At 42.0% G+C, this 14,762-nt stretch overlaps 1 protein-coding gene across 1 annotated transcript; it reads left to right on the forward strand.

Annotated features, from left to right (window-relative positions):
• Positions 1-6,143: 6,143 nt before the first annotated feature.
• rpl34 (ribosomal protein L34) lies at positions 6,144-14,548 on the forward strand. Its single transcript, XM_083639621.1, has 5 exons — positions 6,144-6,207; positions 6,688-6,759; positions 6,896-6,995; positions 12,775-12,878; positions 14,426-14,548. The coding sequence occupies exons 2-5, from the start codon at positions 6,695-6,697 to the stop codon at positions 14,508-14,510; spliced, it is 354 nt and encodes a 117-aa protein (XP_083495747.1). The 5' UTR covers positions 6,144-6,207; positions 6,688-6,694; the 3' UTR covers positions 14,511-14,548.
• Positions 14,549-14,762: the final 214 nt, after the last annotated feature.

A 14,762-nucleotide genomic window follows, 5' to 3' on the forward strand; every position in this document is an offset into this window, starting at 1 on the left:
AACTGTACCCCTTTTTTTAATCAGCTGAGCAAAAGCACATTAGATCAATTACACACGGAAAATTCGGTAACCTACACTGAATGACACGAATAGAATAGTCAACATGGTAGATCTATCTAAAATGCAGTAAGTTACAATTGCACAATTCTATAAAATAGCTCATAATAAATAGATTTCTCTGCACGGGACATGAGCGTATTGTGGGACAATGCCAGGGAAGGACAAGCAGGACAAAAGCATTGTATTGATTTGTTAGCTCCATCACTCATTTCACATTACATGAGGTCCACGCTAAAAGCAGGATGGAAAACATGTCCTTGCGTGTCCTTATGACCTTTGCTAGCTGAATATGGTGTTTAATATTTCATGCCGTCCGATCCGTCAGGTCTGGCCACAACAGAAGAGGCGAGCGACGGTCAAATGGTTGGCGTTGAAAGAGAGCGTCGTTGTGATGCAGGCCGTTTCTTGTGAAGGTTGCAAGGGTCAAACCAAGAACAACCTGACGCCACAGAATATTCTCATTGGCTGCTGTGGGTCATTGAGAATCTGATGTGAGGGAGGAGAGCATTGATACAGGATGCACGCCGCATGATTAGGTTAATCCGTATGTCAACAGGCGCACAGATGGGCTGACCTGCTGGCACGCGCGGATGAGGTTTGCTGCTTACGGCAGGTGGGAGGGACAAAGAGCGAGAAGGGGCACAAAAAAAAAAAGCAAACTGGGGGAAAACGTTGAAAAGGTTTCCAGACCGTCCTCGCGAGCAAAACGACGACGTTGGTTGATTTTCAAGCGCGTTAGAAGGACTGATGTTTACGAATGCGACCTCTACGTGAGAGTCAAACGCGTCTCAGAGCCCCGCTTTGGCAAGCGCCTTTAGCGACGTGGAGCAGCACTCCGTACTGTGTTATATGGAAACGCAGCACTCCGCAGCTGTGTGTTCAGGCAAAGGTCAAGGTCACGCCCTAGGGCTTGTCGTCCAGTACGACTTGGGAATTACGGTAGTACCACCCAGGGGACGGCACACGGCAGTACTACCACCCTGGATTTGGGGTAGGGTCTCCAGGGGAGGGTTGGGGACCCCGAGGGTCGTCCACCTACCCAATGCCTTATCCAAATCCCCCCAACCCCGAAGCGTTTAAGACGTCACTAAAGGCGCTTGACAAAGCGTGGCTCTGAGATGAATTCAAAGTGAGAACGTGTTATTTCGTGCATTTAACCGAAATTCCCGTACAAAAATCCAATTGACTAAGCCTACAAAAATACGTCACCCCTGCGGTCCATTATGTCGTTTTGGGAGTCATTGGAAATTGACTTATTCTGTCATTTGGGTATGAGGATGTGTTGAATGTTTCATGCTCTGAGGTCATTAGGAAGGCGGAAGCAGGGCTGTAATCCTATTTTAATCTCAGTGGATTTATTAAACAGGACCAGCAGGTTTAAATCTCAGCAGATTAGAAGGCCCGAGGAGAGGCCGTGGGGGCTTGCATCAAGTGCATTTAAGGTGATGCGGTCCACCTTTAACTAGTCAGGATTGATCAGGAGGGTGTGGGCGTGTAAGATAAGATAAGATAAGATAAGATGAGATAAGATAAGATAAGATAAGATAAAATAAGATGAGATGAGATGAGATGAGATGAGATGAGATGAGATGAGATGAGATGAGATGAGATGAGATGAGATGAGATCAGATCAGATCAGATCAGATCAGACGAGATCAGATCAGATCAGATGAGATCAGATGAGATCAGATGAGATGAGATCTGTTGGGATAGAGCCATCTTTGGTGCAGTTGATTGTTTTCTGTAAATGTTTCAATTTGACACAGCTATGCTACAGACAACAAGGTTTGGTCTTCCACATTCAGTTGGTGGGACGGCGCTGTAAGCGAGCAAATGAAATGAGTGTTACTTTGTGATGTCACAAAATCACCGCAGTCAAAACGACTCGTTTGGAGGTATTTTTTCCTTACATGGCTGGTGTGGCTTTATTTGGGGACCATGAGTTTTGAGACTTCCATGATGTTTATATAGCATGCCCAAGTCCTTTAATATCAAAGAAGCTAGGAAATCTTGTTTTACACAAGATGGGACCTTGGTTGTATTTGTTTGGATGTGTATTATTGGTGTGTGTGTGTGTGTGTGTGTGTGTGTGTGTGTGTGTGTGTGTGTGTGTGTGTGTGTGTGTGTGTGTGTGTGTGTGTGTGTGTGTGTGTGTGTGTGTGTGTGTGTGTGTGTGTGTGTGCCTCAGTATGTCTTGGAGAATCATAGTACAAATCCTCTTGAGACCGTGGTGCCTGAGCTTTGGGGAAGGGGTTAATCCCAGGCTGTGTCACATCTGGACTTAATCAAATCAATCTCTTAACTGATCATGTTCTTCCTGCTTCAACCTCTAGAGGTCAGCAGCGGCTGTGCTTCTGGCTCTGCTCGGGCGCGTTCTTGTTTATCACACACACACACCCACAATCTCGTCTCGCCTTTATATTGATATTGATCGAGTCTCGTCTTTATATTGATTGGTCTAAAGGGGCCCTATAGCGAGCAAATCACCTTGAGCTCCCCGACTATTGTGAATTTTGGCATGAAAAAATAAATTCACTGTGAGATACATGCAGCCTCTCTCATGAGGAGTAAAACCGTTATCTCTCAAACAAACCCTGAACAAATTGATACAAGAGGTTTTTCAATGGATTCTGTTACTTTTATTTAGACTTTTAGTATGTTATTTAACATGTCCAATCGTAACAGAATCCATTGAGAAAGCTTTTGTATCAATTTGTTCAGGATTCAACCATAACCGGTATATAGAATTTGTATGGGAAAATATATTTAGTGGTCGTTGTAAATCATATTATTTTCAGGCACATATTAGATCATGACAAGGAGTAATTGGCACACACACAAAAAGTCACAGTCCAAAGCATCAAGTGAGCATCAAGGACCTCCACAAGGACAGTGAGGGATTAGATAGCAGAGAGTGCGATTCCTTCCCATAAACAGAGTGTGTAATGTGCCAGCAAACAGAGTGCTGGTGAACTTGGCCTTTGCCAAATGCTCCATCTAAAAGGACGCCAAGCTCACCATCTGTTGGCCGAGCTCGGCAAATGTCTGTTTGTGACACAGCACTTCTTTTGATGGGGAGCCATTTTGAGCTATTACTCTCCTGTTTACAACTATGGGGATCCTCATAATTATGTTTATTTTATAACACCACGTGGAATGCAACTCAACTCCTTTACATCAAATAGACTAGAGTGCCACTGTCTAGACTAGAACCCGACCGATACTGGATTTTGGAGGCCGATGCCGATGCCGATATTAGGAAGTAAAAAAATTCCGATATCAATATATCGCCCGATATTCTTATATTATATAATACACCATTATATTACACAATTCTCTTGCAATGATCCCTCAAATATCAAACACTTGACAAAGAGATGACTTGACATGACTTGAGATATGTAATGTAGGGAGGATATTTTACCGCTTATCAATAAACTTTATTGTCCAAAATGACATCAGTGCAATGAAACAGTAAACTGAACTGGGAATTTAATAATTATAAATAACTAGAAATACAAAAACACAAATAGAACAAATATAAAATTTAACTTGAGTTAAGAAAAAAGATCAAATATACATGACATGCTGTCTATAACTTAAAAAATACAAAGTAAAAAAATATCGGCATATCGGCTGAAACCGATATATCGGTTATCTGCCAATATCGGCCGATAATATCGGTGGACCGATATATAGGTCAGGCTCTAGTCTAGACGGTGCTTGTTGGCAGTGGAATGCATTTTTTAATGTGATTAATTTCTTAATGTATAGGGCCGATCCAAGGGGGAGTGTTTGTGGTAGGAGGATTCCTGGAGAAAACAGAATCACCTGGGTGGTGGTGGATCGGTGCAAAATAACAGGTTGCACAAAATTAAAACAAACTGGCAAATTTTCATAGCCTGGGTCTTCTGAGATTCTGGTAATGCTTTAAAACATGTCATGGGTATCTACGTGTGTAATGAAGTTTTCTCTCATCTGCATACTTTCTTTGCTATTTCAGACCAACAAAGATTGTTAAATCATAGGTGTTGTCTCTAGATAAGTAATTCACAGTTGCATTGCCATTGAGATTGAAACTCTATTTAGATAGCCTCATCTGTCACTGATACCAGATTTCAGCAATGTCGGTGCATCGCGGTAGCTCACCTGGTACCACTAAGGCACATGTGTCAAACTCAAGGCCCGCGGGCCAAATCCAGTCTGACACCTAATTTTATGTGGCGCTCGAGAGCTAGCAATGAATACGATTTGCGCAATACCATTCTAATTCTAATTTGTTCTAATAGTTGTAGGCTACTAGTTGTCTGTTTGCCATTATTTTTCCTATATAGTTCTACTTTCAGAGCTAGTTAGTAACTATTAAGTTATTACTGAAAACCAATAATAATCGAATCAGAGGCAATTATGTAATATGATAACAATAGGCTATACATTTATATCGTGTTACACAACCGGCCCTTTTAGTGCAACCATAATGCTGATGTGGCCCGGGATGAAATTGAGTTTACCACCCCTGCACAAAGGCTTACCGGTAGTCCTTTGCACGGCCAACCCGGGTTCGAATCCGACCCGTGGTCCTTTGCCGCATGTCATCGCCTCTCTCTTCCCACCTTTCCTGTCTTCCTACTGTCCTGTCAAATAAAGGCAAAATTGCCCCCAGGCAAATAAAGGCAAAATTGCAATGTCAGCTTTCTATAGTATAGGCCAGGGAATTACGAGAGCTATATTTCTGGCATAAACTTTCACAATTGTCAGTGAGGTCCTGTCTGAATCAAAGACTGCAGGAGCAAGAACATGAATTAAAATAATTTGATTGTGTTGGAATTGATTGATATTTAGTTGTGACCGATATAATAGTGATTTTTCAAAATATGTGAATTAAAAAGACGCTGCTGAAATGTATTATGCCCTGTGTGTGTGTGTGTGTGTGTGTGTGTGTGTGTGTGTGTGTGTGTGTGTGTGTGTGTGTGTGTGTGTGTGTGTGTGTGTGTGTGTGTGTGTGTGTGTGTGTGTGTGTGTGTGTGTGTGTGTGTGTGAACACATACCAGGTATATACCGGTATATACAGGTCAAATGAGGTCCTCACAAGTACAGTTCACACAAACACATTAGAAATGAAAACAGGAAATGCCCATCTTAGCATAAGGGAAAATTTGTTAGGTTTAAATTAGGTATGGGCCGGGGTTAGAAAAATGATGTAGGCCTTCATCAAGGTAACATATTTACAAGGATGGGAGTGGGACCCATATATATATATGTATGTGTGTGTGTGTGTGTGTGTGTGGGGGTGTGTATGTGTGAGTGTATGTGTGTGTGTGTGTGTGTGTGTGTGTGTGTGTGTGTGTGTGTGTGTGGGCTGTAATGTCATTTGATACTAGAATAAATCATCTACCCCGCTCCACAGGGAGGTCAGAGGTCACGGACAGCTTGCACCCAGGTCCTCTGGTTGAAGGATAGTCTCCTAGTCCCTCTGCCTGATGCCATTCAAAATATATACATCATAACCTGATGCATTTTATGTAATGTATAGCCCATGTCATTGCAAACAAACAGTGTATGAGAAGAGAATGAGATAGTTTCCCCAAATCAGTGAGCTGAACAAAAGAGACTGGAGAATGTGGTTGGGACTGGGAGGTTTCCATGCATCAGAACTGCAGAAAATTATATGTTACTGCCATCTAATGGCCAAACTATCTAGCTGTATTTCTTTACAATTGGATTAAATGCCCTGATTTTGGATGGGAAGGCTTCGTTCTTCTGCTATTCCAGACATGACATCTTTATTTTATTGTATTTATTTATTTATTTATTTATTTATTTATTTATTTATTTATTTATTTATTTATTTATTTGTATGCCACATACTTATGACTTTAAATGCTAAACAACTGTTATTACACTGAATTTGATAATTTCAGAAGATAATTCAAGGAACTACACAAATTAAGATAATGAGAATAAAATGAGAGAAACAAGGAAAATGTGTCTTCATATTATGAAGACAAATTATGAAGTTGATCATGTACTACTGCATGCAGGAACACTGCAGCACCAGCAGGGGCAGTGTGTTAAATAGGCGGCATGGAGGATCTTAAACTTTGACACCCGCCTGGCTTCTTCCTCTTCCGCTTACGGTGATAGCAGGTATGGCGGCTCCCGTTTTACTCTAAAAAATGATGTCTAACAAATCCGTTGTAATCCTTAATTCTATAATCTAATGTGGTTCATTTATAGAGATGATACGACAAAGAATAACTGTCGATTAAGTTGATGTGAATATCGGATGAGTTTGTGACTTCCCGGTGATATGATTTCGCTGCTGTTTCTCGGTCCCCCAAAAATATGCCGTTCGCCCTGTAACGAGTGAACGTCATAACGTTATATGTTACCATACCGGCGGCGAATGTGCTTTAAATAAATAAATAAAATAAACACAGTAGTTGTAACGTTTCCCCAAAATAAGCAACCCCTCCATCTATTATGGCTAATGTTTTGCTCGCTGCTAGTTGTCTCCAGTCCAGGCTAACGTCTTGGGCCATAGTAGCTTTAGCATAACTAGTATGTTGACAGGAGTTTGTTCGTATTAATTCGCTGTTTAATGGTTGTGCTCTCTAACTATTACAGGTTCAAGATGGTGCAGCGCCTGACTTACCGTCGTAGGTTGTCCTACAATACAGCCTCCAACAAAACTAGACTGTAAGTCATCTGTTTCTAGCTTCATGGCAATGTTGCATGCTAGTCAGGCTGGCTTTACTGGCAGCACAGCCAAGAACAGTTTGTGTCTGTAGCCGAGGCTGAACACATGTCTGGTGTTTTGCTTGCTGGCCCACAGGTCCCGGACACCTGGTAACCGCATTGTTTACCTGTACACCAAGAAGGTCGGCAAAGCCCCCAAGTCGGCATGCGGCATCTGCCCCGGGAGGCTGCGTGGAGTAAGTGAACGCTGTCTCTTGTTTTGGTTAAGGCTCTTCTTTCTTTCCCCTCCATCAGCACACTGCAGGTGGTTTAACTCGTTGTCTTCCATGGTGCATGCATAGCTATCTCCTCTCCTCATCACTGCATTGAGGGCCGAAAGGCTGGCCTGTTATCAGCATGGTTAGAGAGGTGTTGAGCCGATATTGGCGCTTTCTTAAAATGTCAGACCTAAACAGTCATGTGGTCTACTTAAAATATGATGGCGGGTCCTCCCTGACCACAGCTACATATGGCATTTTTCCATACAAAAAGCTGGCTGCACAGCTGCCCAGTAGGGAGGGGAGGGGGATTGATACAGTATAGTAACTAGGGGTGGGAATCACCAGATGCCCACGATACGATACTAAAACGTTACTTGAGTCACGATACGATAGTAAGATATATTGAATATTGCGATATTTCGATATATTGTCTAATTCCTTTTCCTACCTTTTCCTTGACTTCACCGGAAGTAAAACATGCAGTCTTTTTTTGTTTTGTTTTGTTTTTGCCCCTGGATGCCCAGTGGCATGGCATGGCCTGCAAAAAAAAATTAATAATATCGATACAATATCGTCACGCAAAATATCGCGATACTATGGTGTATCGATTTCCCCCCCCCACCCCTAATAGTAATGCAATATTTTGTGTAGCAATATATTGTATCGCCAAATGCCAAGTATTATATTTTATTATATAAATTGTCAGGTGCATGCAACATTTATAACGGGGGGGGGGGGCATAGCGTCGTGTCATGAATCAATGCCATTGGTCACCGTTAACGCAACTTGTCAAGGAAGCGCAGCCACATCTTGTCAAAAATAAATACTAGTTCATACAATGTCATATTTGGTTAGCTGAGTGTGACTAACTAGCAGTGCTAGCTAGCACCAGCAGCCGGCTGTCCTTTCAGGTTAACGTAGACATGCCTGTGCTGAATGTGGTTACGCATTGCTCCGGTCGAGTGGTTATATGCCAGTAGGGGTGCACCGATCGATCGGCACGCAATCTGTATCGGCTGATTTTGACCTCAAATATGGGATCTGCTGATTGCAGATATTACTTTATTGTCGCCGATTGCATAGCCGATCATGCTGCATGTGAGAAACATGAGGCAGCCCATTTTCATGTCTTCAATGTCTATCCTTTAACTTTCGTATTGTGCTCTAACGTTTATATCATTGTGTTGCAATGCACACGCTTTGCTTTCGTCAGTGTACTCGCCTCTAGTGCTGCACGATTTGGGGAAAAGGTGCGATTAGCGATTAGGGTGGACAATATTGCGATTGTGATTGCAATATAATAAACAAGAGGTATCTAGGGATGTGCCGGCATGAGTTTTTGACGGTATGATAACCTTGGACAAAAATACCACGGTTTCACATATCACAGACTAAAATACATGAAATATGTTACAATTTAAAATATATTAAAACTAAAAAAATAAAACAATTTGAAATTAAATTATCTTTACAAAAAAATAAAACATTTTGAGACATTTGCCTGTCCCAAACATGTAAAAAAGAAACACCAGTCAAATAGAAACTGCACTGTGTTACAGCACATAGAAGATGGCTCAGCAAAGTTGCAAAGTTAGTCACATGTCTGTCCAGCAATACTAATGAATGATACACCCCGTTTATTTATTTTGTAGCGACAGATGGCCTTAAACGCCACACTCACGTGACGCTTCTTGAGAGAGAGAGAGGTGAGAACGTGCATCTGCAGACTTTTAACGAGGGACCATGAAGGCGTCATGTGACAGGCTAGTTAGCTAGCCTGGAGGTGATGCTGCCAGTGCTGGCAGCTGCGACAGTGTTTTGCTATCAACCTTGTTAATCTCGTTATATTCTTCATCACAGCTGGTCATCCCCACTGTGCACTTAATCGCACACTAGTTCTGCATAAGCACCTGCAGCTCTCTCCTTATTTTACTGACGTTCTCATTGATCACAAGGCTGTTTACATGCGTTTCTGAACGAACGGCTAGCTAGTTATTAGCATAGCTTGCTGTTAGCGATCATGGATGTTCTCTCTCGCCCTCTCGGTAGATAACCTTGCTGCACATAACATTACTTATTTGCGGGAGTGCATGGGAGAAGTCTCCCGCTAGTATTGATGCCCAGTGTGATGGCAGAGAAACGTGTGTTTGCTGCGTCGCGTGTAACGTTAGTTTAGAGGAGGCTCTCACTCTCACACACACACACACACACTCAAAAAGACGTGAAAAAAATAAAATAATCGCACACTTTTGCGGTTATGTAATCGCACGTGCTGACATTGCGATTGCGATTCGATTAATCGTGCAGCACTACTCAGCTCCACACACCACACCAGACTGTCAACACACCCCTTGCATCTTTGAATCACACAAATCAGCTGGTGATTACAGCAGACTCAGCAGAGAGAAGTTACCTCCAGTCCTCCCGCCTACTGAGGCATTTGCATGCTGTTAAGTCCGTGTTTGATCCATATTTGCGTGTATCCTCCTAACGTTAATAGCTCCGGTTAGCTTTAGCCGCTTTAGCTTAATCGATAAAATAGTTTCCTTGGGTCGAAGTTATTTTTCTTGTGTAACAGGGAAATCACGGAAAATGGAGTATTTTTGTTGAGTGAACTGAACTGCATTGAACTGGTAACATGGAAATCCCGAAGTGGAACGATTTTTGTTCTTTTATAAACTGAACTGAGGGACTGAACTACTAGCCATTTAGTTCAACACAGTCTTGTGCTCCAATTATCTCACACACAAAAAATCATGTTGGCGGTTTCCTTTAGCCTACACAGTATAAAATATTGATGTAGAAAAAAGAGAAAATGTGCTGCACTTTCAATTTGATGCATGAAATGTAGGCCTATATGTAAAATGGAAACTGTTCTATAATAGACTGCTATAGCTGCTTACAAAATAAATATATATATATACAGTATATCGGTGATCGGTCGATGATCGGTTGGGCAGATATTTCTCATAGGTGATTGGCAATCGGTGATCGGTGGCAAAAAACGTGATCGGTGCACCCCTATATGCCAGTTTTTAGTTTTATCTGACACAGCCTACAACATCTAGACTAGATCACAATACTGCCAAACTGTGCTGGTTTTGTCATCTCTGTCCGTTGCTACTTTTTACCACCCTGGCTAATTAGTTTAACAGACTACACTAGTGTTTCTGGTGCCGATTTGGCGACATAGCGGACATTTAAAACGTTTAACCGAGTAGTTGCACACATCCCTAGTCCTCCTGACCAGTCTGACATTTATGCATGTGAATGTTACATATCTGAGGTGCATATGCACAGAAATAAGTCAAGTTTATTTGTATAGCACATTTCATACACAGAGGCAATTCAAAGTGCTTCACATAAAGTGGTTGACAGGAAAATAAATAAATTAAATCCTTTATTTGTCCTCTTTCTGAACTATCGTTTCTATACTTGATGGGCTGCATTTCAGCATGCACAGGCTGCCACAATATGTACAGCAGCAAACAGCAAAATATACACCAAATTAGGGATGTTCATCAATTATCGAAAATCGATAATCGATCGTTAAGGATTGGAATCGATCCTGTGGCATTTGGATCGATTTTTTAATTATTAAAAAAAAAAAAAAAAAATTTTTTTTTTTTTTTTTTTTTTTTTTTTGGACTAGGTTTGGGTGGAAATCGTTCCTCCTCGCCCCACTCCATTGCACAGCCGACTAACGTGAGGTGGAGCTTCATATAGTCTCTAGTTTTCTGGCTGGGCACGGGCCTTTGTGCCAACAAAACTGTTTTAAACATGAGAAATTCACACCGGCATGCGCCGGGGACAGCAGTGTTGGAGAGGAGACACATTGAAATAAAGAGTTCATTGAGGAGAACACGTTGTCTTTCGTATTTTCTGCCATAGGCATTCATTTTGTTAAAAAAAAAAAAAAAAAAAAAAATTGAAAATATTGAAAATTTTCTAAGTATTAATAAAATCGATAATCGATAATTGATCGTTAATTCTCACCGATTATCGATTTTGGAAAATTTTCAAAATGAACATCCCTACACCAAATAAATGTTTTAATACTTGTGAGTGACATAATGTAACATTTTATTGCTGTTACAATCGGAACGATGTTACTAATTACCAGTCGGAACCTACATGATGCATGCTGCACGTGCTGTGTGTTTAACAAGTAGCCTACTGACTCGGACAGGTGGCTGCTCGCACACAATCACCGCGGCTGCAAGACGCACCGTGAAGATGTCAAAAGCAGATGAAGTCTGGCTGGGTCCAAGGCAAGCCCCGACTAACAACGCTGTCGCTAACCTTGCGTCAGCATCGACATCACAAATCGAGCTGCAAGATGATAATTCAATGAACAAGAACCGCGTCCGCCCGCACAGAAACAAAGGACGAGGAAATGATTTGTCAAGTCATCGAGGTACCCCTGCGTCTTTGAACGGGACGGAAAACTAACGCTATACTGCAAAGCATGTAGCCTACAACAAGCATACACCTCGACCAGGACTCCTTAAAAAAAAAAAAAAACACCGCGTATATGTGCTGAGAAATGAGGAATGCTTTACATCCCTGCCTCGTCTGCCTGTCACATATGGGGTGAGAGAGAGAGAGAGAGGGACCGCGGCGGGCCAAGGCCGTTTCTGGGCCTTTTGGGGCCCTATGCAACATCTTAGTGGGGGCCCCAAACCACTGTCATCATAGTATCCCTGAATGAACATGAGGATGGTAGGCTACTTTATTATCGCTTTTAATTAATAAATTAAGCACAATATGAACAATAACTTAAAAAATATATGAAAATGAAGTTCACAAATATTAAACAAATCCTTTCAGTGCAAATGCATTATAAAAACAAAAAATTAGATTTGTTTAGAAAACGAAATTACACAAATGTATTATTATTATCATTATTACTACTACTACACCCGGTGCGCACACTGAATAGGCCTATTATACTATATACTATAGACTATTATACTTACTTTTCTGTCACATCGTCATTATTAAGCCGGCTTATGACTGCATACTATCTTAATTACTCAAAATATAAATATAAAATGCATCGTCGAATTGAATCTAGTGGACGCGCTAGGAGCACTGCTCTTCCCTGCACCACACCCCCTGTCTGTGCACTTTGGAAGCGCTCTGGACATGATTTCCGAAGTACTCTGACCTGAAGAAAATGCTTCCTGTCAACCTGTCACCAGCTCAGTGGCCTTGTGGTTTGAGTGTCCGCTCTGAGACTGGGAGGTTGTGAGTTCGATCCCCGGCAGAGTCATACCAAAGACTATAAAATGGGACCCATTGCCTCCCTGCTTGGCACTCAGCATCAAAGGGTTGGAATTGGGGGGATAGATCACCAAATTATTCCTGAGCGCGGCACTGCTGCTGCTCACCGCTCCCCCAGGGGATGGGTCAAATGCGGAGAACAAATTTTGCACACTCAGGTGTGTGACAATCGTTGGGACTTTACCTTTACATGGCCGCTTAGACAGCTTTCTTTTTTTCTTTTTTGCACAAAAGAACTACATCCAACTTAAATTCCACACTCGTCAGTTGCAGTGAAAGAGGGAACTACTACTTACTAAGCTGTTGTGTCCGACGACGGTTGTTGCACATGAAATTACCGTAATGTACTTTTTGTCTCCTATACTAACTCCCTTCTGTCCTTGTGATTTTTGTCCTTGCTTCCCTCTGAAATCGTATGGGATGACACCTGGCTCTGTTCTCATCGTGGTTTCTGCCTCTTGTCTTGTAGATCCGGGCTGTTAGACCTCAGGTTCTGATGAGGCTCTCCAAGACCAAGAAGCACGTCAGCAGGGCCTACGGTGGCTCCATGTGTGCCAAGTGTGTGCGCGACAGGTAAGAGAAGCATCTATTGAAACAACTTTTACTGACAAGTAAGCTGTTTTGCCTCGTCATTTTGGCTTGCAGGCAACAATTAGTGCTTTAGGATAATGACTGAAAGTTCTTGAGCCATTTTTATGCCTCCGCCTGCGATAGCCAGGCCGGAGGGATTATGGATTCGGGTTGTCCGTATGTCCGGCCGATGTTCGTTATCTGAGGAACGCCTCGACGGAATTTCATCAAATTTGCCTCAAACATCAACTTGGACTCAAGGATGAACTGATTAGGTTTTGGTGGTCAAAGTTCAAGGTCATTGTGACCTCACTAACCCCATTTCCAAGCTCTTTAACGCAATATCTCAGGAACGCCTTGACGGAATTTCGTCCAATTTGGCTCAAACGTTGACTTGGACTCAAGCATGAACTGATTGGATTTTGGTGGTCAAAGGTTAAGGTCACTGATCTCACGAACGCCACTTTCAAGCTTGTTAACGCGATATCTTAACGCCTGCACGGAATTTCTTCCAATTTGCCTCAAACTTCCACTCAAGGATGAACTGATTCGATTTTGGTTGTCAAAGTTCAAGGTTACTGTGACATCACGACCGATCCATGCTCGTTAACGTGAGATCTCAGGAATGCCTTGACGGAATTTCATCTAATTTGCCTCAAACGTCGACTTGGACTCAAGCATGAACTGATTAGATTTTGGTGGTCAAAGGTTAAGGTCACTGTGACCTCACAAACGCCATTTTCAAGCTCTGTAACGTCATATCTCAGTAACACCTTGACCAAATTTCTTCACATTTGGCTCAAACATCAAATGTCTGGACAGACATGCAATGTCGACTGCTGACTTGTTGGCGGAGGCATATATCCGCGGTGCGGTCGTTCTAGTTATTTTATGTGTCAATTTGTTGCTGCTGTCCACTGTATTTCTGTTTTTATGTACTGGATATCTGATTTTGCAAAACACCAACAACAATATTTTTACTTTGGCCAACATGATAGTCTAAATAGGGGTTTTTCAAAGTCTTGAGACTGTGGGCCTCCCCTCAGATGCTGACACTTGGACAAATCACCCCCCCCTCCATCATGATTGTTATTTGATCCCATTGCCACTCAACAATTGAGCCAAGATAGCCCGGTAATATTGCTGTTGACATACTTAAGACTACACCAAATACATAAATAAAAAAGGTCTGCCTGAAGGCATGTAGGCTATTTCTTTCTGACTCTGGGAAAGTGGAAAAAACAGTAAGATTTCCCAAAATGACTGAACTAACCAAATCACACACATTTTGGCTATTCTATGTGACCTCCTTTTGATAACTTAATGGAATATTGTAATGTTTTTTTCACTGCCATTCACTGAACCTCCAATGAAATTGTTTGGAGCCCCAACCCCTGGTCTAAACTTCTAATTGAAAATGGTATTCTTATGTCACAAATGAAATGGTGGCAAAGGTCAAGAATGCAGTCATTTCCGTTTCTTCCAGGGGAGTTTTGATGGCTAATTGCAACGCAATTTATTCTAAATGTTTTTTTCATTTTCTGTTTCAGGATCAAGCGTGCTTTCCTGATTGAGGAGCAGAAGATTGTCGTCAAGGTGCTCAAGGCACAGGCCCAGAGCCAGAAGTCTAAGTAAATTTGTAATGCTGCAATAAAAGAAATGTTGAAAACATTCCTTCTGTTCTGATTTGAAATGATTATGCCTCCGCCGGCGATGGCCAGGCCAGAGGCATTATGCATGACTGGGCTGTGGGGTCCGTCTGGGTACATACATGCTGCCAGACCCATGAATATAGGTTTAGACATGTTGAACAAATGCAGAAATTAACATATGAAAATGGCAAACGAAGCTGGAACCAAAAGATTTGGAACAAGGTTTACATGAAGC

Source organism: Poromitra crassiceps (assembly GCF_964638095.1).
Source record: "Poromitra crassiceps genome assembly, chromosome: 7".
In the NCBI taxonomy this organism is placed as follows: domain Eukaryota; kingdom Metazoa; phylum Chordata; class Actinopteri; order Beryciformes; family Melamphaidae; genus Poromitra; species Poromitra crassiceps.